Here is a 26,954-nt window from a genome sequence, read left to right as displayed (position 1 = left end):
TAAAATTTATACACATAATATATTACACAAAATCATAAATTATAATAACGTTTATAATAGCTACAGAGCGACGGAGTTTGTGGTCGAAAATCCGTCGCGAGCGTAGTAAGAGGAAGAAGGCCGAAATCGGAAAGTGTGCGATGAAAACCGTTTCGATTTGTTTGAAAAACGCGAGTGGCGACGTTGTCTTTCGGTCACGCGTTCCGGACGAGACGCAGCAGTGGCCGTACTCGTTCAGACAGGTTGCGCGGCCGACGATACCATTGCGACGGCGGCTTGCAGAGGTGGTGGTGGCGTCGGCTGTGGTGTCGCTACGGCATTGCACTTTTTCAAGTGTGTCCTCATGTTGCTGCTCTGGCTGAAGCTCAGCCCGCACTTGTCGCACGAGTACGGCTTGACGCCCGTGTGGTAGTTCATGTGCGTCTTCAAGTGGTGCTTTTTTGTGAACGACTTGGCGCACACAGCGCACGCGTACGGCTTGACGCCCGAGTGCAGGCGCATGTGCAGCGTCATGTTGGACCGGTCGGCGAACGGCTTGTGACAAACGGCGCACGAGAACGGCTTCTCGCCGGTGTGTATGCGCAGGTGCTGTTTGAGCAACATTTTCCTGGTGAACGACTTGCCGCAGTGGTGGCAACTGTGCGGCTTCTCGCCCGTGTGTATGCGCACGTGCATGTTGTACGCCACCCGCTGGTTAAAGCTCTTCGTGCAGTACTCGCACTCGTATTCCTTTCGGTTCCGGTGGATCTTCATGTGCGAGCTCAGGTAACCGCGGTCGTTGAATAACTTACCGCACTCCGGGCAACTGCCAGAGAACTCTCTGGTGCCCTCGTGTACGGACCTGTGATACTTGTAGTTGCGCAGTTGGCTGAACTGCTTGCCGCACGACTCGCACACAAACGGTTTTTCGCCCGTGTGGGTCCTCTGGTGGATCTGTACCGGCAGAAAAGACACCTTATAAGACACGTAGGTAATTGTTTTTTGTATACGGTCGACGAAAAGGAGTAAGCTTTGTGCATTTCGCACAGTCATTATAATCATACGTTTTGTACTATTATATTTATAACATTTATGACTAATCGTGTGTTCTTACTATAATGACTGTGTTTACGCGTTATTATTACGATTTGAAACAGAAGTTTATAATAGACGTTCTATAATTTTCAGTTAACTGGGTTTGTTTAAAAAAAAAAAATTAGTTAAATAATTTTCACTGCCTATAACATTTTATATTTTTATTAACACGCCAACTGTAGAATTTTAGAAAATTGTATCACGAAATATTTTGGTAGTATTTCTATCCCCAGTGAATATTTTGATTTTTAACCATGACAGTCTCTGGTTTCACTTCCGTATAAATTACATATTAATTATTTTTTAAGCATCATAATAGTGATTTGGAAGAAACAAATTATACTTGGCCAACATCACATGACGATACTCTATGGCAGTGGTTCCCAATTAGCATTGAGCCACGGACCCCTAGCTAAAACTAAAATGGGAAGGGGGACCCCTTATTTGTGATTAATTACTTTTCGATTTTGTTTAATTATAAAAATGACAAAAAAATTATAAGATTTATTTTAATTTTACATAAGTACCCCTCTTTGTAATAATATAAATATTATAAATACTATGACTACTATACGTGTTTAATAATTCCACTAAAGTAAAATAAAAATATCACTTTAGTACTAAATAACCAAGGACCCCCTAACATCAACACGGACCACCAATTGGGAACCACTGGTCTATGGGATATGTATATAATCGTAAACAATATAGAAATGTTCGAATATTTTTAAAATTATATCTAATTATTAATTCAAAGTGTTTGGCAATAGATAATAATAGATTACCCGATTACCTCGTAAATTGGCCAATAAATGGTTTGACGGTTACTGACTCGCACTTTTTAGATGTTTAATTATATAACTTTTAGAAAGAATACGGGCGTATTAGTCATTTGAAAGTTTTAATGTTTTTATATTTAAATCTTAGTGTGTAATTCCACACATAGTTGGATAAGTTGAGTGTGGTAAATTATACCTTAAGAGATGCTTTGGTTACGAAAGTTTTTCCACATTCCTCACAAACATGACTTTTTGTTTGATTCGCATTTCGGTCTTTTTCCGGGATTCCATTATTGTTAGCATCACTGGTAACTTTAAGTTTTTGGTTCGTGTCTCTGTCACTGTCGGTTGACGGTGACGGTGGTATCGAAACAATCGTAGGCTCTTCCGGTGGCGTCAGTGGCAGCGGAATAGGAAGCGGTCCTCTTTGGATTTCCGTAACCTAAAAAGAAAACGGGTTTTAGAATTATTTAAAATTAACACATAGAAAGCAATAGAACACTGTACATATCATTAAAACTAATTTTTGGAGTTTATATAAGATTGACAAGATTAATAGCAGAGGCGGTAACGTATCAATTATGTGTATGAATTGGGTGAAATGATTCATGGGTTATAGAAATTACGTACAATGGCGAACACCATCATTATATTATATACATAAGTCATTCAGGTTTTTATGTGATAAGTATACGTAAAGTAGTTGTAACATCGAAGCCATTTTAAGTGCTTTAACGTTACACCCATAATTGTATTATCCGAAATTCGTAAAAAAAAAGTATCACAAAATATATTATACTAGTACAGATGTATCAATACGATTTGTGTTTATCCACTATATACTATACAATCCGCTACGCTGATAGTTTTTACTCTCTTCTAGCCACGTTTTATTTAATTTAATGTATTAAAAAAAAATAAAAATAACAATTATGAAAATAAAATACAAACACTGTGAAAGTATCAACGCGCTTTTGTTTAAGTCGTAGATATGGAATATCGCCCACGGACGTCGGAGACCAGTCACGATCGGAGTCTATCCAAATATCTTAAACGAAATCATACATTTGTAATTTATATACCTACGACGATGGTACCGGAGTCGGAAGATAAGTATGCAGAGAGAAAGGCCAGTTTTGAATTTTTTATTTCCTAATGTACTATCTTAAGTCCAATCTCGTACACACATAAATATATCTATATATTTATTATTGATTCGCAAAACGCTGCATTAGGATATAATATTATGCCATTTGCACATTGACGCTGTGATGCGTGTATAGTATATAATTATGTACACTTATGTTGTTAATCGGGTAATTCGATAATAATTATTTTCATTACAGAATGAGTTAAAATTTCTAAAGACAACTCTCGATTTAACTCGACACGGCGCGACGGTGGCATTACGCAAAATCACCCGTGTTATGCGTGTGTGTGTTTAATGTTTATGGTTTGATAACCACAAAACAATAAATCATCATGAACACACGTACAAAATATGTTAGATGCCTCTACTCATTGATTTGCATTTTACATCACTTATTATTACACAGGACAAACGTCGATTATCAAATGTTAATTGCACGCTTGTGCCATATTATATTTACATATATTTAAATTGTGCGTTTATAGAATGTAGATGTAAATTAAATTCAATTTCACTCGGTTCTTGGACGTAAAATAAAAACATTTACTGAATGATTTTATGTTTAAAATAATTACGTTAACGTTAAGAAAAAAAAGGAGAGGTTAGTATTATAAAATTTTCGAAATGCGATTGTGTTTTATATTTATATGTGCATTAATTTATACTTCAGTGCCTATTTATATACCTAATAATTTAAAAATAATAATAATTTGATGTTGTTGATTTTAAAATTGTATATCAACTAGTTTAAATTTAGTAAAGAGTATGTTTTACATTTTGTTACTAAATATTATCTAGTTAATGCATACTTTAGCATATTTATAAATCTACGTATATGGCAATCATGATACATTTGTGTAGTGTGCATAATATTAAAGATCAGATAAATTAATAGTAGTAATTACTTCATACAACATAAATGTTTAGACGTTAGAGACTCAGTCTAGATTAGGTATTGAAAAGATTGGTCTATTTAGTAATTATAAAATATTAAAATAATAATAATAATTATTATTATTATCAACGAAAAGAGATATTTAATTACATACATTGGTAGTCTAAAATAATTTGAATAGTTATATGTATTAGGTAGGTATTGTAGGTATACGTATAATTTTCAACATATATTTAATTCATAAGAATATAATATGACTAATATGAGTATGTATAAATATGAATTATCGTATTACCTGTAAGAAAATATTTTATTTATTTCTCAAAAGTTTTTTAAGCATAAGGAAAAATAAATTATATATGCCAGACACCAGTAAACAAAATCGATATATTGTTTTAATTCTACTGCAATTAAAAATAAATAATACTAAATTAAAATTGTATAATATTACTATATTGCAAGTTAAGCTTGATATGGGTACGATTGACAATATACTTTTTTTGTTATACCATTGAGCGTAATGTATTTAAAGCGACGTTGCCATATTCGGTATCCGTTGACGGTTGTGCCCGTTTCTCTGCGACATCACACATTTCAAACCGTACCATCGTTGTCACTTATCTACGGTTATTTACGGTTATTTATTGGCTTATTGCAGACGTACTAATATGATTTGTAATTTTGAATCGATAATTAATTATTAAATATTAAATAATAAATAATAACAATATCGACAGCTACCAATCAATAAAGAAAAATTAAAAAGGTGAAAAGTAGGTAGGTAACCACTCTGTTACACAGTAGGTGTCAAGTGCACCTCGTCAGTCGTCATTGAATAAACGATTGTAATGTACCTATGTGTCAAATTTGAATTCAATGATAAATCATTGCATACGAAAAACGATTATGAGCGAAGGCGATCTGTCAGACTACAACTGTATACCTATATTTTATTGTTTTTTTTGATATTGCAATTGAAGACATTTATTTTACAATTAGTAATATGGTAGGTTGATATAATTTAATTTAATTTTTAAATTTCGAAAACATTGCATTTATAAAATTATTATTATTGATATAAGCTTTTTGGTTAATACAGTATTTAGCAGTACGGTGCGAATAGGTTCATGGTACGTATGAATAGGCATATTATAATTATTAATTAATCTAAATGTTTTGAAAATGTATATAATTATGTATATAAAATAAAAAAATATATGTATGCAAGAGTTTCAAGTTTCCACGAATAATATCGCATAAAAATAATTGAAATTTTTATTCTTCGTTTTAATATCTAATTTTGTTCAAATGTGAACTTCAAACGCTCATAATATATATATATATATAAAAAATAATGTATATTTATCTTTGATATTTTTAAATAGCTATAGAACAACTTATGAAAAACCTCGTACTAAATTTTCAAGTTTATTGACCTAGTAAGAAATTATTTTCGATATTATTGAATATAAACTATAAAAACATGTCTATAAATAGCATAAAAAAATTTAAATAGTTTGAAATTATACTATTATACCTGTATAGAAAATTATAATCTAAACATATGTTAAAAATTAAAAATATCTGGTTATTTGTTTTTGTATTACAGCAAAATAAGTAAAGCAATTTTGTTGAAGAGTGTAGCTGCTATAAATTTGAGTAAAATTTTCAGGTTTTTCCGGTTTTCCTATTTTTTTTTTTTGTTTAACAAAAATTAAAATTCATTAAATCAATTAATTTATCAGAAAATTTACATGTCGTTACATGCCAGTAGTTTTCATCGGTTTGACAAATAATTAAATAACTAAAATACAAATAATTATGCATATTACGTCGACTTGGTGCCCGATGCTAATGTTATTTTGTCTTTAAAAATATATTACGGGAATTATAACGACCAAGTCCTATAAAATCAACTAAATTTAATTATTTTATTTAATTAATAGATTAGAATATTATAAAACTCACATTGAACTTCACTTTTCAATATTTTATTATAATTCATTATAATAAGTCTTAAAAAAGACATTTTTTTCAGCTTTTTTTTACAAATTAAAAAAAATCGGAGTTCAATGTGTACTGTAGAAAGCTTTTTTTATTCAGAAAATTTTTTTTTATAGAACAGTTATAAAAATACGGTAATCCTATGAGCTCTAAGTGTTTTTCCTGTGATATACATTTTTTAATATAATAAACAAACCCAAAATAGATATCAGGCATGTAGATTAGTGAAAAGTATTATAATCAAAACGGCAACTAAAATATATAATATAATTTTCAAATTTTACAGAATTGTGGAAATTTTGGAAAATTGGCACCAGAACATAAATATAATATACTGACAAATTATTTGTGACAATGTTTATTTTTAAATTAGGTATTACTTTGTTAAACAATGTTTTCAGTTTAAACTAATTATATTTTTTCCAACCAATAACAATATGTAAAAATATTATATACTTTAGTTATCACTTTAAAATATAAGACTAAAATTATTTATATTTATTAACCATTGACCTTTACAATTTAATTAAATCTGATATTTATTTGATGATCGAAATCTTAAACTGTAAATTTTGCATCAACGTTGCCAAATCATGCATAGTCGAGTAGTCTCATATTAATCAAACATCTTTAGTAAGTAAAAAAAAAAAAAATACTAAGCGTTATTTGCTTATTGTAATATTATTTGGTATTACCTATTATGTTATATTATTGTGAATTTTTAATTGGAATATACCTCTAAACTGTTATTACTGTGCAGTAATTACGTTAAGAAGTAGAATCTGGAATCTCTCAACGGGCTTGTTGTTTTTGAAAGTGTAGTACACATTATTATATTTAATTTATTAGTTTACCGAGCTTTCTACAATTACGTCTTTCAAAACATTAACCGTCATGTTGTCATCGCTGCCGCTGCGCGTGCGTGTACCTATATAATAAACACTTGTACAATACAGTCGCTGATATTATACGAACGTCTGGTATCACACTGAAATATAAGTAGTAGAAAAGTATATAGTAAAATAGCAACCACAAAATATTTCATAGCTGTGGATTCCAACTACAGTCATTTTTCTTGCTACGTATATTTCAAGACCATTTTCCTAACACATTTTGCGTTCGTCGATTTATCATATGAAAAAATGATTACTTTTCCGGGACTTGAATTTATAGCAGGCCATACATATTTTCACAAAATCGGTCGTCGTCCAAATAATAATACAATGTAGTAGGTATACTAGTGAACCACATATTGCATGAATACTGCAGGATGTGTTATACAGCTTCATGTAGCACATCATATATATGCCTCTTTTAGTTAACATTTTTGTCTTGTAGACATGTTGTTTTAAGAATTTTGAATACGTTTACATTTAAATCACTTGAGGCCCTAAATTTATATTCGGGTCATAAATATGTAAATATTTTTCTGAACCAAGTATTAAAATATAATAAACATGGCCGTATTTAGTTCAGTTTTTTGATTTAAATTCATCGGTTGTTGTACTTGTTTTAATAACGGAAAAAATTCAGATAATATGTTTTATATAATTAGCCGTCTGCCTGTCCACATTGGCCGTCCAATTTACACAACAATTTATTTAGATACGGGTTCGATGAAATGGGTCGATGTAATTTTTTGTTTTTACCATCACTCATGTTTATTTCGTATGTTTCATAATTTAAACTTTTCAAAACAATTATAAAATATACGTTCAAACCCGTGATATTTTGGTACACGACATAAGTAAAAACGTATACTCATCAATGTAAATGCGAGTTTTCTAAATTATATTATTGCATATACGTCGGACAGTATAGAAATCAAGTATTATCGACCGCAGACGCGTATCTATCTGTATTCTGTATATAACGACCTAAACGACCGGTCGTAAGTAATAATCGCTGTGTTTGAGAGACTATAAATTATAGAGATTCAAACGAAATCTGTAATAACTAATACTAAACAAAAATTGCGCTGACAACGTCTCGTGTCATCGGGTGATTATTTTGAGTGGTTAAATTATATATATTATATTTAGTGAATTAATTTAAAAAAATTCACGTGTAACATTTTACGTTATAAACTATTCAAATTGAAATTACTAATTACTGTTGATGCTTAAACGAGTTTTGATACTAAAATGCGATTACAAGGAAACAATTGTACCTATGTATACACGATACACCATAAATCGATAAATTTTAATTTAATTTTATTTTCATAATAAATTAATAACTATAATCAGAACAATTTAATTCTATAATAATTATTATAACTATATTATATTTTGTATATCTTTACACATTTACAATAAGAAAGATCATAGTTTTGGTACACATTTTAGTTTTAGATATTTATAGAATTATACAAGTCAGAAAAAGAGAGAAACGATGTTTTTATCATTTCGTTTACAACTATGAAACCACATACTAAATTAAAAAAAGTTCCAGCTTAAAAACTGTAAGTATTGAGTAGATAAAGTTTGACTCTGTGATAAATATGGAAAATATATCCTGTATACATTTTTTGTTACTTTAACTTTTACATTTGATTAATGATATCAAATAAAATGTTTTTGCACTATACTGTACTTTCGTATTTAGATACTCCGCTAAACGAATTCGTAAATTTTAAAAAGTGTTTTTTTTTATTTATAGTTTTTTTTATTCCTTAACATACATACACACACACACACACACACACACACACACACACACACACACACACACTTACACATTATACAGATTATTATCTAGTTATTCAATTTCTCTCTTTATGCTGAAATTAAATATTTTGTGTACACCGAACAGATAAGGGGTTTTCTCCCTTCTAAACTAAGTTTTGATTTAAGAATAATTCAACATTAATATGTATGACATACAGACTTCACAAATATTTATAATATCTGGGTGTTTTTTGTTTAAATTTTTTTAATCGGGGATCCATGAAAATTTCATAATGAAAAATAAATAGCATATTACTGACATAAGTGAAATTTCAAAATCTGCAATAACTGTTATAGTATTTTAAAGCAGTGGTATTAAGAAATGCCCGAAAATGATAGCATGTAATATTACAACTTACCTGAATCGGGTTTGCTGTCGGAGGGTGCACCGGAATCACTAGGGAGTCAGATTGCACGGTCTTTGGAGCCGAGTATCTGGGAGTGGCGCACGGTGGACGGGAATTCTGAATCCATGGCGACGGCGTCAGAATGCCCGTGGTCCTGGGTGGCTGACGGACCCTGCAATAAGGATGCTGTTGCTGCGGCGGCGTCGTCGTCAGCGGCGTAGGACCGTTCACAACTGTAGCTGGAGAACACGGGTGGCAATGGGAAGCCGGTGGTTGGACCGAGGACATTTCCAAATGCCGTCGCGGATCCAAGAGCGGCCCGATTCCCAGGGCTCCAGCGGCCGTAACGAAACCGTCCATCCTGTGTCCCGGGACGACGGCCGCACCCGTGTATACGAACTCCAGGACGCGGCCCACGTCCTCGTGCCCAACGTCCTGTAGGATGATCGTAACGCTGTCGTCCGGTCCAGGATGGCTGAGGAACAGTGTCTGCAACGGAGGCACATGACAACGATTACTTAAATGATAATATGATATAACACCTATATTATAATATATTAACAAAACATGATAATATTAGCGTTAAATGATATCGGGTCACGAGCGCCAACCGAGAGCCTGCGAATAAGCCATTCGTAGCGATTTATTTAATATTATGACTGCGGGTACGTACCTACATCAATCAATAATATAATATTATTAATATTATTTTGTAGGTATTTTAATACACGTCATGTATAGTATAGTACGGGCTTACGCGGGTTATGTCCCACGGTCTATATGGTTATTTTTCAGTTTTATTTATCGCGTCCGTATGTATTGACATCAGATTCGTCTCCGGTGCTTTAAAAAGGAATGGGTTAGTGGGGCGGGGTGTCAGAGGAGTGGGATGATACGCGTGCGCGATTGCCGATAGATAATAATACACTCCGTGTGGTGAAATCCGTTCTCCTCCCTCCCCCAAATTCGTTTTCGCTCATTTATATTTCTCGGCTGCAGCGCCTTTCAATGGTGTCGATTACGCGTACAGTGTTATGGGTTCAGTATATAAATCTAAGTCCACCGTCGAATCGGAAAATGACCTATAAACTCGCGATACACGCGCTATGGTAGCAATTAATCCGACAGGCACGGCACAGACACATGTATATGATGCGTTCTGAGTTCATGACGTATATCAGCTGTTTTAAGGCAGCGAATCTCGAACGGTACGTCACCACGAGGGTTAATTTATTCACTAGCGGTTTTCGACCAGTCGGTGACTGACAATCGGACGAAACATCGGTAACCGAACGCACTACGCGCCGAATAATGTTTTACGATTACGGTGGGTATTTACGTAGGTATTTAAGCAAACATAAACGAGTGGTACAATAATAATATTATGTCGTATATTATTATAATTTAATTAGTGTTTTATTATATTTCCACGTGTCCGCTGTTCGTTTTACACCATAACAAAAAACGAAAAAAATACTTCACGGAGCTCTGATTAAATATACGAACGCCACGTGCAATAAGATTATCAGTATTGGCAGTATCAGTAGTTATTCTGTGTGGTAACAGCTTTAAGTTCGTGGACTTCATATAGAATAATATCTACATTGATTAGATTCAATGTCTTACGAAATGTTACTACATAGTACATTGTGAATATTATATTTTATGGTTAATTAAATTTCTTAGGTAATTGTAGCTGTTATAATAATAATGGCATACATACGTCGGGAAATGATTTTATCTCTAGGTGTGCTGTTATTAAATAATAATATATTGTAATATCGTATCAATTTGTACACACGTGTACATAGTCGTTATTCGTTAAAGCGATAACCTTATAATAGTTTAATTTCTATGTATGCGATCAGTTAGCTGTTCCCTGTGAACTTGTACCAGTTTACTCTAGTGAAAATCAAAAACATTGCCGACTAAAAAATAGTCGACTTTACACTATAGTAAGTATATGTGTATCTGACCTCAACGATAAAAATGGGTGGGTATGGCTGTACGGATAGGTAGGTATATACATAGTGTCATTTATACACCATAATAATGGAACCACAAAGGTCGGTGTTAAATACACTAATGATTATATATTTATATTAAATATTTAATTAAAAAACTAAGTATTTTTTTTAACTTACTTGCAAATACGAACTGCAGTACGCTAGTACGACTTTGTGGGCTCTTAATTTGTATCCGTCGGCGCAGCATATAACGACGTCTGCGAAATGTTCAGAATTCATCATTTGCTGTAAACTGAACATCAGTCTGTTTTCGTGATTATCGTACTTGGCGTCTCCCATCTGGAAAAATTAAATTACACAGTAGTATATTATAAAAATAATACAGATAATAATAATTATAATTAAAACAAATAATTGTCATTAAAATTAATTGGTCATAAATTATTATTTTTACAGATATAGAAAAGTTTATTTTAAATTGTAATATTATATTATTTACCATTATGTATCGAATGAAGACATTAAGTGCGGCAATAAGGATTAGAACTTAATATAAAAAATTAAATGTATTGGTACATTCAAATGTATATAATAGTGTACTAAACTACTAAATCTAAATCGTAACAAGATAAGAATATAAAACTTGATACAACTAATCGCCTGAAATTTGTGTAAGGATAATAAACGATCTTGTCGTTTTTAACTAAGATATTTTTTATTTGCTCTAATTAACCGTAAAAAAAAAATGGTATATGTGTGTTTACAAACTAATTAAATATATTATCAAATTTAATTAGTGATAAATTAATTAGCCATGAGTCAATGAATGTCCGAAATTACGATTTTTATTATAATTGGTTGGTTTAATAAGATAATTGAGTTTCATGTTTATTAACATAATTTTATTGGTATGTTTTTTAATTTGACGCTAAATGTAAAACAGACGAAATAGTTAAGTTTCTGAATGATGTTTTTGAAAAAATAATATGGATGCATTAAGCGAATTTACAATAAAAATATTTATATTTTAAGAAAATAATACGAATTGTGTTCAAATTTGGAATACCTACATAATTTGTAAGTACGTAGCCTCTTAGTCGACATCGCTAAGAATGAAAATAAATTACCATGTAATCACGGTTAAATTATATACTATACACTTAAATATAATCATGAGTCAGTATAATATGAGTTACTATAGTAAGTGTACGAGCGTATTAAACGATGACTATTCATGGTAAGAACAAATATTATAGGGCACGAATATATAATATTGTACCTGTATTTGTCTCTTTAATTATCGATAACATGGCTAGAGGTATATATACGAATATTATTGTATGTTATGAATTTAGCATATAAGTAATAAACATATTATGTCTGCGCTTTAACAATAATACGACAGAAAATTTAATTTAAGTTTATAGTTGAACAGTATTAGAAAATTTGCATGTTGAATAATTTAAGTATTAACCAAAACAAAAGGTATAATCTCATAGGAATCATCTTAATTAGAGACGAGTTATTTAAACACCGACGTTATTCGTGCTCTGTCGAATGGGTTTAAGCTACAAAAAAAGAAAAGAAATGCTATTACGTGTTTTTAGAGAAATGAATAAATATAGCATTACATTTGAATTAAATAATTTTTCTGGGATAATCAAAACACAGAACTGAATCAAATTAAGAAGCCATCATTTAGATGGGAAAACCCTTATTTTTAAAGTAACGAAGAAATTATTTTAAATCCATTAAAAATTGGACACACCAGACTAACTCGTGGATTTTTCATGGCCAAAGAAGAACAACCTTGATGAGAAGCATGTGGTAATATATTCACGATAAAACATTAACTAACGAATTGCCAAAGATATGAACACGACGGATTTGATCGAATAAACCACGGTATAACCGAAACTCTTAATAATAATACACTCGGTCAAAACTCAAAACCATGAAAAACAAGAAAATTCTTAACTCTTAATTTTTTATAACTTACAACATAATTAATAAAATAAAATGTATCTAATGTAATAGGTACTGTAAATAATCGTGATTTCTTATCTAAGTATTTAGTAATTATAACTAATGGCCAATAATGGGCCTTGTAGCCTAGTTGTTATAATGAACCAAAAAAAAATAAAAGTAAAATAAAATAACGGTTCTATTGAATTTTAACAAATCGTTTAATTATGTAATAACTACTTCGTGTTGTAAATTGCTATGCTTATTTTGAAATTATATTCAGAAAAATATTGTAAGCATTCAAAAGCTTCGGGAGTACTAAAAGTGGTATAGATTGACGGAGTATGCATTTCTGTGTACCGTGAAAATCGATGATAGGCAATTACAATATTTTTCTATTGTTATATTTTGGAAACAGGCGGACGTACTTGAGAGAAGCCAACCCTAAGGGAGCTTGAAAAAAAATATCTAATTAATACCTGTAACTAAATGTTGAATTCGTAGGTACCTATACAACCGATAAATGATAGACGCGAAACCCGAAGATTGTAAATAATTTGTTGCCATTTCGTGAAAAAAGCCATTAGACGTTTTGCAATCAATGTTGTATTATTACTGTTATTGCTGAGACATTTGTTTTTATTAGGTATAATCCACAATAAGCTTTGAAATGTAACAATGGAAAACCAAAAGTTTGATATAAACGTTTATTATTAAAAATATAAATTTTAATACACTTTTATTAATTATTTTATAAGTACCTTATATACCTTTTATATTTACTCAAATAGCACATTGTTATAATATAAACTAAAATTTAAATATTGAGAAATTGGAATAAATCATGTGGTTGATTATTTTTTTTTAGTTATATATTAAAATTTGGATCACATAACAATTTAAAAAAAAGAATAAGGCTGTATCAAATATTATTCTACCGAACAGCTTTGGTATACTATATATATTTCATATAATATTATAGTTCAAATTTGTTTTACAATGTTATCACATTCGAATGTATTAAAATATAGACACAGTTCATTAACTGAAATATATAGGAATGTCTTAGGATTTTGAACAAACGAGTATTTGAAAAATTTTCTTTTATTTGTATTCCGTATAGTATGTATATAGTTTATATACACAGATAATAATTATATAAAAAGAATATCTTAAAAATAAAAAAAGCAATAATTTTATCATAATAATATTTACACTATAATATTTTTTTCATAGGAGTTAATATATATATTTTGTTTATTTTTTGTATATTTATATAAATTTATGTAAAACGTTTTAATGTATTTAATTGATCGGGTAGTTGATCTAAAATTATATTAAACAGATTATTTTTAATAAATAAAATATTATCTAAAATACTGAATTAAATTTGAGACAATATATAGTACACCTATAAGTAAAGCCTATATCAAATAACGTTTTTACAAGTTAAATGTTGTGACTTAATACGCCAAGCTATTAGTTAGTTTAAGCTACAAACTTAAACAACTTTTTTTTTATACATCGCTTCGTAGTTTGAAAATTGGCATTATTGACGTACTGAATCAAAATTTATATGCAGTCCTGTTTGAGAATTTGTAAAACACATGCCTAAAGATAACTTTGATAAAGGTTTATTTTATAAATGTGTATGAGCAGTACTAATTATCCAATAATTTATAACAAATTAGTTGGTGATGAATATGTTACAATAGTCGTATCAAAAGATGGCAATATCCAAGAAAAAAAATCAATATTCTACAGGGGACGAAACTCACAGTGAAAGTAGCGGTCGAAGCGAGCAGGGAACAGAACTCAGAACTCACTAATATTACAAAATATATAAAATAATTGATTTTATATGTCAAACATACATGGCGTATTTTCCAAGTTATGAGTAGGTAAGATATAATAGGTATTGTGTCAAAACATTAAATAAAACCAATGATTCAGATTTATTAAAGTTTCTTTTGATACAGTGAAAAATACATTATTTAATTATATAAGACATTAAGTGTTTATTAATTTTGAAATTTACAGATCAGGAATTGCAAATTTTTTTATTAAATCACGTTAATTTACCAAAGATAATTATTTAATTGGTTGTATATTAGTTTTAGGTTATATAGTAAGAGAAAATTTGTTAAAATAATTTGTTTTTTATGTCTTGTAAAATGGCGACGTGCTTATTGCTAAATGCTAACGTCGATGTATAATATTTTACGCGATGTAGTATACACATACACAACGTTTTTTTTCATCTAATACCACTAAACATTTGGTAGTTCAATACTTAGGTACCTATGTAACATCCAATTAATATTACATATAAATAGCAAATACATAACAGATATACATATGCGTAATTAGTAAACTTTATTTCATTATAATATTATTATTATAAATAATTTGATACAACCACATAATTAGTTGTAATATAAAATTAAGCTCAAGTCAAGGTGTATGCCATAGTTTGATTTTAATTGGTGTTAGAATAATTTATTAAAATTTGTTTCTTATTTATACGATATATTTAATGTACGAGTATATATTATATTTATATAAATACCGACATAAATTTGTTGATACTATTCCACTGTAATTTAATTACGCTCCTATAATAGGTATCTATTTTGTTCCTACGACTGCTTCGAGTGTTTTTCTGAAGGTTTTTTTATGTGTATTTATGAATTGATTAATGATATTTTCCTCGGACAAAATATCGAAAAATATTATAATAAAATATACAAACATCAGAATTGTAACTTTCTTATTTTTTTATCGTATGATAATAATTTTATAATTACCTCAAACATATCTAAGATTATGATTGAAAATTTCACGAATTATATATTTTTAAAATATTTAAATATTTATAAGACCTTAGCATTCATATTATAATGACTTTATAGGTATCAATTTATACATTTTTTAAATTATAAATTTTATATAGAATATCCAGGAAAATGTATTAAATTATTTTTAAATCATTATAATAAATTAATGGTATACTTGTTACGCTATGATTTATAAGTTTTTAAACTTTTACTAATTACTTCTGGTTATTTGAATGTTTACTTAGAATACCTATAGCTAATATGCTATATAATATTATATATTATGAAAATATTAATATGCTGCACATAATTACAAAATTTTAACAAAAACATTAGGAATACGGTACACATTTTCAGTTATTTTTTCATTTTTTTCATTGATGATTTACCTAATTGAATCTATAAATGATAAAAAAAACCCGTGATAATTGGCTAATCGGTGTATCAAAAAAAAAAAGAATTTTACAATCTTGTAAATTTTTTTTCCATCGTACAATAAAATATTTTAAACACTATAATAAGTGTATTGTGTATGAACTAAGTATAAATATAGTCTTAAAATGATTTAAATAAATAATAATATATTATTATTTATTATTTATTGAATTTTGTATTAAATAATAATTAATATAATAAAAACCACATGTAATATGGCCGGTGGTTTGAACTAACATTATCAAAACAACTTACTTTCTTTATATTGTTTTTACATTTGTAATATTAAAATCAAATATTCAAACAGATTATAATTCCTATTAGCCTATAGGCTAAATGCTGACATTGTGTATTTTATAGCTTATAAACAAACGGACACAATGTAAATGGAATATATTATAATGTGTAATGAAAACACTGCATAAGTTTTTTAAATACTTTCTGATCAATAATTTTCTTAATCAAGAGTTTTTTTTTTTAATAAAAATATATTAAATACATTTTAATGATTTGAGATACTTTTTTAAGTGTTGTCATCGATTACAGATAATACAACCTTTTGACTTATAAGTATTTAAAATGAGTACATCCATATTTTAATACTTGATATTTTGAAAGTATTGTAGATAGCCGAAAGTTTGTATGTTAAATTTAAGTGCTTTTGCAGGGTATTCTACTCAAATCTAAAATCGCAAATCACCAAATCTCGTAAGAAATAAAATTAACTCTGTAATTACATTTTATAATTAATTTAATAATGCATATTATAGGAAAACGTACAACTAACAAAAAACATGATAATATGCGTGTGTACTTATCGAAAACACGAACGGAAAATTATAATAAATTGTTCGTGAAGTGCACCATTCGTTCGCACAAAGAAATCCCAAAGAATTCTCAAGTCTCTCGACAGTTTTCAACACGAGATAACAATAATAATAATATTATGTGTGCTAACTCACTACAGTCAGGATATATAACGTTCTACCTATATTACGCGTATAGGTTCGTTATAATATAAAAATGGTGTATATCTTACGTTATACGATTACTTGTTATGGGACACACGCGAACCGTTTGCTCGAAAAACCGGTCTATAGCGCTATTATCGGTTGTACGTTAATGCAATTAACACACAACCACGCCGCACCAAACGCACAAGTTCTGTGTACACGCGAAACGGGAAAAGAAAAAATTCAATCATAGTTGTTTATTTTTACCTCATATTTTACACCGGTCGACTTTCTAAACTTATGGAAGAGTGACTTGTTTCGACTTGTTTTTACGTAAAAAAAAAAACGGAAAACTGATTTCGTCGTCGCAATTTACTATTATACCAATATAGTCGAAGTGAATAACAACAGTTTTGTTTGTCGATCGATCTCGTTGTATTTGTGATCCGCCGCCCGACTTGAGAATTACAACTTAATATGCAAATCCACACGCGATGTTTGCGTCGTCGCTCCGATCAATTATATTTCGCGGCTGCTCGCAACAAGATGATATTACCTTTTATATTATTTTAGTACGTGACAGTTTACGATCCAAATAGTTTCAGAATTATGTCAATATTGGTTATTTCCTCCAATCGCGAGTTGGAACAAGCGAAATCGGCATTGGATGAGTTTTTTTCGTTTTATATTATATAAAAGAATATTTAAGCATATTAGAAACCAAAATAAACTAACAAGAATAAAGTTATTTTTTAAAATTATTTTTATATTTATAAAAATATATTTAATATAACAGTTTTCGAAAAATCCGTCTATATTTACAGTGTAGTTGATGTATGATTTACCTACGTATCAATCATGGTTATTATACACGAACTATGTTAAATATTCATATCTCATATGGAAAAATTAAATATCTACAATTACTTTATAGTTGAAGTCTATAGGTGTCTTTAGATAAGAATAATGTTTAATTTTTTACTAACGTCATGAAATATTCATATAGATAAAAAAAGTATGCACATTACTATGGTAATTTTTTGCCTACACTTTTGTTGTTTCAAAATATCGAATAAATTGAATTAATTTCTTACTTTTACCTTAAATCTAATTTTTGCAATCATCAGAACCACGCAAGTTTTTAATCATAAACATAACTTATTTATACATTTAATTTAAATTTAGGGTCAGAATCGGAATATTATACGCCTTCGATTTTTTCATCCACATTAATGCAAATAAGTAATATTATGCATAGACAAGGATTTATGTAATGTGTTAGTTATTGTTATTACCAATCACCGCTAAATAATAAAATAAATATGTAATATATATATTACATATTATATACATTATATTCCGTATGTTTGTACCTTAAATGAACGTGTCAAATTTAAAAATCGATCTAAATATTAAATCACATTTGTAATACAGAATACATTTAAGAATTTGTTATTATATTATAATCTAGTTAGTTTAATAAGTTACCGATAGTTGTTTAATTTTAATAAATATGAGTTGAAAAGCATAAACACTTTACTAGACGGATAAATTAATTAATGAAAAATGGCTCATATTCTGTTTTAATTGAAATTCTATAAGGTATTTTATTATTGTTCGTATTTTTGTTTTATTTTTATTTTATAACAATATAGAGACCAACGCCCAATGAAATAATATTATGTTACATAATTTTTGAAGTGAATAATATACCTTAAAATGTAACTTGAAAATTGAAATAGAATTTAAAACTCGAAAAGAAAAATGGGGTTCTCATTTGAAAGTCACGTAAGACGAGTTTAGGGAGAGTACAATAAATAGTAGGTTTAGATAAAGGGAGCATGGAAAAGAAAATTGGCTCTCGTTTGGCGATGGGGAACTATAAAATTAATATGGGAATGCAATGCAAGATAATTAACCTCATTTGTCAGAAAATTCCTTTTAAAGTTTAAATTAGCAAGTTGTTTTCGATCTGAAATAAAAGATAGATTTACTGCTATCATATATATGATGCAAAACGTAAAAATTAACGTTTAATTTTATCTTTAAAGCAGTCTGCGTAACGTTATTTATAAATTATACTTTTAGATGACGGATTTGTGTTTGTATGTACCTATCACTCACTAAAATAAATCGAAAAACAAGTATTACTTACTTGGCTACACGTATTATGTATAAGTGGGGGGGTTAATTTAGGAGGATGTATTTTAATACCGATTTAAAATTATTACTCATATACTTAGGCACGTACAAAATAGCTATTAATAATAATGTTATTCACTTCATAATTTAAGAAATAAACTATCGTTTGACAGTAATTACTAAGACTCAAACTTTATCGTATTAAAAAGTGATTAAAATTGATTGTATAACTATTATGAAAATATCTTAAAAGTACACTAAAAATGCATTTAAAATAAATTAATTCCAAACAAAAATGGCCCGTAAATTAAATATACATTTAAAAATTAAAATATATAAAAAAAATTACAAAAAAAAAATGATTTTATTCTTAATGTGAATTTACATTTTATTGCAATACATTAAATTTCCTAAAATAAGTTATAAAAGTACATATTGTACATGGCACTTGCGTATCACTTGTAAAATATATAGTTCGGAAAAATATCCATGAAATTAATGGTTGGTGATTGCTAACCAGTTTGGAAAATATGACTACAATAGCCAAACTATGATATTGGTAACGAAGTTTACAGTAAGCCAGACTATCACAAAATATGTTTGGCTGAACTTCGTCGTATATTTTACCTGTTGGTTTCTTTAATCTGAATCTTTAATTATTAATATCCATTACAGATTATATTGTAAATTTGTACGCAATCTAACAAATGTAAGGACAATATCGGGAATCCAAAATTTAGAACAATACGATTAGCGTGAATAATAATTACATTCAATAAAACTACATACACTCACACACACACACCCTTAGTGTTTTAGAGACTCACCTCCTTTCGTCATGACTGTGGTGTTTTACAATCATTACATTTTTTATGTCTCAGCTCATTTGTTTGACTGTTTCATAGGCTTATATTATTAGGAAAATACTTTTAATTTATATCACTAATCACTATAAATATGTCGTCTTATACGCTCATAATCTATAATGATTTGGTATGCTACGAAAGCGCATTCTTGATGGATTTGGCTTTCCCTGTGTCACGACTCACGAGAACTTCTAGGATTAGAATTTTCATATTATTGCCATATCATATCAGAGACTCACGGAATCACTTCATCCAAGGCCTCCTAAAACCAACCGTCGGACGCTGAATTAATTAAATAAAAATAAATAATCAATAACTATATTTTCAAAAGAAATGGAAAAGCCTTGATTCTACTATGCCAAATACGTAAAAAAATAAAATAAAATAAATTTCTATGTTTAATGCCCGAAAAAACCAAAATTGGAACCAATCGTGCACTGTAAACAGTTGCAGTACTTAGATACTATAATATTATATTAGATATGTCCACAGAAATTTAATCTGCTAACTAATATACTTATTATTAATGACATTTTCTTATGATATTATTATTACATTATTACTATTATTGTATATACGCAATTTTTTAAATTTTTTATTTGTTTTTTGTTTTTAAAATCGACATATTTCTAATCATCTCAGCGACTTTCGGGTATGTATTATTTTGTCTATAAGCTCATACGCGCATAACAGATCTATATTATGGACTTTGTGGTAAATCTTTGATTTTCGTCACTTCAGTGTTGTGTGCACGTCAAGGTGATTCGTCAATTACGCTCACCCCTAGTTTTTCCTTTTTGAATATATTCTATTTCTGATTTTTAGAACACTCAAGTATAGTGAAGAACTTTAATTTTAATTTACTATTGAGAATTGCCTTGAGGCGATATTACCTTTTTTTTCAAATGAGAAATACCATTTTTTTTTTTAGATAATATTGTTAATAAAATTACTTTTTTGATAGGTAATTTGTGTTGAAGATCTTGAGGCTATATAATAGCATTATACTTATTATAGTACCTAATTAACATTAATCATATTATATCAGGCACTATTTGTTCGAATTTTGATTTTGATACGATTAACATTTAAAAAACAAAATTATTTGATTAACAATTTACTGGAAAGAAAGTTGGTTCTCATATGAAAAAAATGACCATCACAGTGTACTCCTTGATGGCATAAAAATCTAAATAATTGAAAATACGCTCATATCAAAAATTGGAAAAATCAAAAAAAAAAAAAATCAGAATTTGAATAAATGTATTATTGAAGGAAAACACGTAGAGCTAACATGCTTGATCATTCACTCTGTATGTTATTGTTTTTTTTATTATTATTATGTACACCATACTATGCGATCACAAAACGGATAAGCGTGTCCAGGCATATTATTTTTATCATCTACTGACGCAATAATAAACGCTACGTTTTATTTTCGAGATAGGTACCTGCTGTATAGACTACGTTGTATATATGGTCGTCGCACGACGCTGATTTCACGTCTAAAGTATATATATATAATAATATAATATATTTTACACGGCGCGCTCGCGTTTCAATATTATACGACATCGTGGCTATATTATTATTATCATTGCCGAGCCGAACGAGGGAAACGTTGTGACACTCGTTTCGCGTAGTTGTCGTCGTGTTGTCTGAACCGGTTGCCGATGCGGATTTTCCCCTATCTGGCGTATAGTTGGTTCGCTTCTTCCCAGATGTGGGAATTCGTATGGGCATAAAAACATAAAAAAAAATCTAAAAACTTCACTAGATCACGTGTACTTTCCCCTGTCACGTATTCCCACGACGATACCTCCACTCCCTCTCCACGATCCACCCGTCAAGCTCACCGACACCAGAGAGCCGGTGTTTCACTCGTGATGTCGACTTGCCTCAGTCGTGTATCGTATTATACAGGGTGATTCTTTTGAAACCTGGCCAGGTCATAGTATATGCACGTACGGAAATAACGCTATTCTTCATTTTTTTCTTGCTTTTAATTATTGCTTTTCACAATAAATCGTATCTCCCGCGCCATCTCATTAGCTGATTAGAGCTGTAACAACTATCGATTTTTTAATAGCAACCCATAATTAGTATTTAGGTATATGCTTATTGCTTATATTTATTCATTAAGATATTTTTTATAAAATGTTGATAATATTATATGCTATTATGTGGCAATAACGTGTGTGTAGATCTGATATCTGATTTAATGCTGTACCTATTCATTTTATAGCTATTTAAAATTTTGGCCAGAGGAATGGAATGAAGTGTAATTAATCCTTTTCTATTCGTGTATAGCTAATATTCAATATATGATTTATTATTAATTACAATTAATCGATTATTTGTTTGACTAGGTATAATACAATATATATGTCTGGAACAGACGAAAATACATCGAAAGCTTCTTAAAGTACTAAAATATATTATTTCGAAAATTTAAAATTCAAATATTTGGTTATACCATTTGATTGATATGATGTATATTGAATTTGACTACTAAAGCTAATAGAGTACAATTAATGCTTAGTAAGTATTTTTTTATTTTATTTTAAGTTTAGAAAACACAGGTTATAAGATTAATTTTCTTCACAATATACCTATAAATATTATAATAGTTTCAAAAAATATATATTTGTAAAATATAAAGTAAGAAGTTTTTAAAAAACATAAACACAATTCGAATGGGTTCTCTATGTAATTAATAATTTAATTCTTATAAAGAAAAAAATCACCCGGTATAATAAATACGTGTATAACTACTATAACTCATATTTTATATATAAACTATACGGACCGGCTGGTTGTGGCAAAATTTACATACACATACGGTTAACCGTATTCGCCTTAATCGCAGCCAAATAGTGAACTATGCAGCACGAAATTGGTAAGAAAATAAAATCGCCTTTCTATTATATAGGCTCGACGTGTGCTATATACAATATATGTGTATAATAATATATAATATACACATTTAATTTTGTGTCGTATTTTACGTGTAGTTTATTTTTTTAAATAACGTCATCGTGTAAACTGGTTTTGTGTTCCATTCAAGCGGGGGCCACTGTGTATAATAATAATATGATAATAATATTTATACAGACACCGCGACGTGTGCCATAATTTGTATACGACGACGATCGAGTTCGATGTGCATAATATGCTCGCGTGTAGGAAGAACGTTTTGAATGAGTTTGTTAGTCAAACGAAATTCCGTTCGAATAAATACCAATAACGGTTTGCAGTTGTGTACACTGTACAGTGTACATTATTGCTTATTATGTAAGCGTTTTGCTTGTCCACCGTTAACAATATGTATTGATCGGTGCCCTACGGTCTACACTCTATAACTGCATACGATCTCGGCCCTAACCACACCTTAGGTTTGTTTTTTTTTTGTTTTATGTAATATAATGGTAATTATTTTGAGTTATAATATTATTGCAAGGTGTCGTTCAAGTATGACACGCTGAAATTTAAGACTGAGAAAAACGAAACAAATAGCTGATGCGTACTAGATAAAATGTATATTTAAAAATATACATCTAAAATATTATTATCTCGTTATTAGAAATTAATTTTAGTGTAAAACTATGTATTTTAGTGATAAATATTAATAACATTGACGCAACTCCAAGATATAAATTGACTCATTAACTTTCTATAAAGATCGAAATTTGTATCCATTACCTGTCGGTATCTGTACAAATTTATAAATTAATTATTTCTAATTTTTCGACACTTTTAAAATTACACTAACTACAATTTAAATGGAAATGGTTTTATATTATTTAGGCTTCTATACGCAGTTTATTTTAATTTTTAACTCACACTATTAACATGCACACTCTTTAGACTCTCTAGTTTGAAAGAGCATAGCTATTAGAATTCAATATTTGTTGATCCTTTCATCCTGTATGATATGCAATATATTTTAAATCGCGTGTGATGTATTAATGTATGTGCTATATTAACAGCTGTAAAAGAATACAATTCTTGTTACTAAATGAGTGATAGGTTTTTTTTTATCCAGGATAAAGCTCATCTCGAATTACATTATCAAGTTAATAAAATGTATTAAAAACTTCTATAATATATCTCATTGAAATTTAAAACTAACGAACAGTAAATACACATATAACAAATCGATCACGAGTAAATAAAATATAAATCAAAAGTTATGCACTTAATCCCAATGTACGATTTGGTAATAATTTATTTTTTACTGCATAAGTTTTATTTTAAATTATGCATAATTTCAAATTTACGGTTTTTGTAAATGCTAGGATACGCATACTTGGAATGTATCGTGGTCAACAAAACCTGTATGGAGATTTAAACGCTACGCCGTGAACCACACCATGTGTAAGTTTGTTTTAAATACAAATGTTATTTAAAGACACTTAAGAATAGTTCAACGATAATAACTAAGAACTTCGCTAAGACAGCATTTATCAAATTATGGTATATAATTAAAATACAAGTAGATTAAAAAGGTAGTTGTTAAAATATAACTTTTGGACTTATTATAATAGTAGTAATAATTATAATTGAATGTGTAATGATCTTGTGACCCGTCAGTTCAATATCATTAATCGCCGTCGGGTTTAGAAAATCCCGGAGAGAATCTATATTTATTATAGTTCGTATATGATCTAATAATTAGATAATTATTGTTATTGAAACATGTAGCGTGAGCTATATAGTTGTAATTAGTCGGATTGAACTAAAAATAAGTGAAGTATACGATTTATTTAAGGATTTTTCTTAAACGATGCGCTCGGTTATACGTTATAATAAAATAATGTTTTTTTATACGGAATTAAATGTACAAAAATACCAATGTTTTAAAACAAAAAAATTTCTCCCATTAATATTATGATGTCAATTAATGTTGTAGGGAGTGTATACTTTAAATAACCACAATTTTATTACTATGCGAACTAAAACGAGAATGATTTCGCATGTGTAGTAAGTACTACACACATATACACACGCATATATATGTATATTATATACGTTTTTATAAAGTATTTTTTTTATGGTCGTTTCAAAAACGGAGTTTATGTTTATTAAAATTATTGGAATATTTTGGTTTAACGAGGTCGCCATTGTTCTGATTGTGGGATTTAACGATATTTTGGTTTATGGACGAGACACGCGAATGTTAACGAAACGTACGTGGCACGTTTCAAATAGGTGCTGTGTAACATCGTAAAGTCATACGTTTAAAATATAATAGAATAATGAAATAATGATTTTCGTGTTCAAGAGACTTAAACGCCCGCCGGACTCACCTCAGGTCCTTTGAAGCGCACTAATTCCTCCTCGCACGGCTCTCGGCGTCGACGTGCGCTGTGAACAATAACTGCAGAACACTATAAAAATGTTATATGCTGTTTCGATATAGATTAAAGTTTAGTACAATAAACATTATCGAAGTTTAATACCGGACACGGGCGGATCGCACACAACACTATGATATAATTTTATTATACGCGCACCCCATCGACATTGTTTATTATTGTTTTTGTTGTCGTTTTCTTCGTCGTCGTCGTTGTCGTCGTCGTCATCGGACCACATCTACCCGAATGTGTGTAAATCGACAGCGAACGGACACGGTTCGTGTGTACTGAGCGTATGCGAAAAGTTGCACATGGGCTTAGGTCTGGTGCACTAGGCTCCCCTCTCACCCCGGAGATGCAACCGGTTCGTATGGGCGGGACCACAACAACGATCGGTGAAAAATCGCAACCTACATTGGTCAGTATATGTACACAAGGTGATGTATGTACATTATTTATATATATATATATCGTAATAAATTCAATGATTAAAATTAAATAAAAACCTTTTGGACGTGAATAATGGACACGCGACGAAATAGATATGATTTATATACGTCTGCGTGCCATACGATTAATGATTAATAACATATATATATATGACGTAGGTATACATTTCCAGTCGACAGCAGAACATTGGACAACGGATCATCTTTATAGATTCGATCGTTATTGCCTATTACATATTAAATATTATTAATCTATCGATTTTCGATCAGGCCATTTGGTGTATAATTATTTTGTTTGGAGCAGTTTGAACTGTTACTATAATTTATCAAATCTAATAGACGTGTTCAAAATAAAATTCGAACGTTTTTTAATAAAAGAAAGTTTAATATTAGAAGTTTTGCAATCTTTAAGAGTTCAGTGACATTGTAATTGTTTTTTTTTCATATTATAAGATACGTAAAATTATTAAAAATATATATTTTTTCCTTAGACTATGATAAGGCTTTTCTTTATTATACCTGCCTATTATTAAATCATAAACACTAATTCACTTTTGTATAATCAAATAGTATTGTATATTAAAATAAAAGATTCACTTTACTGGAACTATTAATAGCTAATTTAGTCTAAACTCTAAATGAAACGATTTTGTAAAACGCAGTATAAATTATGTCGTTAAATTCAAATAGATTAGCAAATATTCTAATCACAAAACCTAATCACTTTTCTTTTTTTTTTTAAATGATCACTTTATGTTTAATAAAACATTATTTAAATGTATACTTATAAATAATACAATATAATGCAAGTAACGATAATTACTACACACAGAATTATATTCATTTATTTGAAATTTACATTTATTTTTAAATATATTTATAGGACATAGGTATAAGAATATTTTAAAATACTTTCATAATAACTGCAAATATCGACGTACCCACTCAAAAATATCGTATGTTCACTAAGTAAAAACAACTTTTACATTAAGTATAGTTACTATT

The 26,954-nt window shown here is 29.4% G+C and overlaps 1 protein-coding gene across 2 annotated transcripts; it reads right to left on the bottom strand.

Moving 5' to 3' along the window:
• On the bottom strand, positions 1-25,788 carry LOC132920898 (zinc finger protein OZF-like). 2 transcript variants are annotated; one of them, XM_060983625.1, is made up of 6 exons: positions 25,581-25,788; positions 25,453-25,510; positions 11,123-11,284; positions 8,991-9,467; positions 2,050-2,295; positions 1-933 (listed from the first exon to the last, which is right to left on the bottom strand). In XM_060983625.1, the coding sequence occupies exons 3-6, from the start codon at positions 11,282-11,284 to the stop codon at positions 235-237; spliced, it is 1,584 nt and encodes a 527-aa protein (XP_060839608.1). In that variant the 5' UTR covers positions 25,453-25,510; positions 25,581-25,788; the 3' UTR covers positions 1-234. The 2 variants fall into 2 exon arrangements, with proteins under 2 accessions (XP_060839608.1, XP_060839609.1); XM_060983626.1 differs by lacking the exons at positions 11,123-11,284; positions 25,453-25,510; positions 25,581-25,788 and adding an exon at positions 9,652-9,986.
• Between the last annotated feature and the right edge of the window lie 1,166 nt (positions 25,789-26,954).

Source organism: Rhopalosiphum padi, chromosome 2, assembly GCF_020882245.1.
Source record: "Rhopalosiphum padi isolate XX-2018 chromosome 2, ASM2088224v1, whole genome shotgun sequence".
NCBI classification, from domain to species: domain Eukaryota; kingdom Metazoa; phylum Arthropoda; class Insecta; order Hemiptera; family Aphididae; genus Rhopalosiphum; species Rhopalosiphum padi.
The sequence above is the reverse complement of the archived record's forward strand: the minus strand, read 5'-3'. Positions and strand labels throughout refer to the sequence as shown.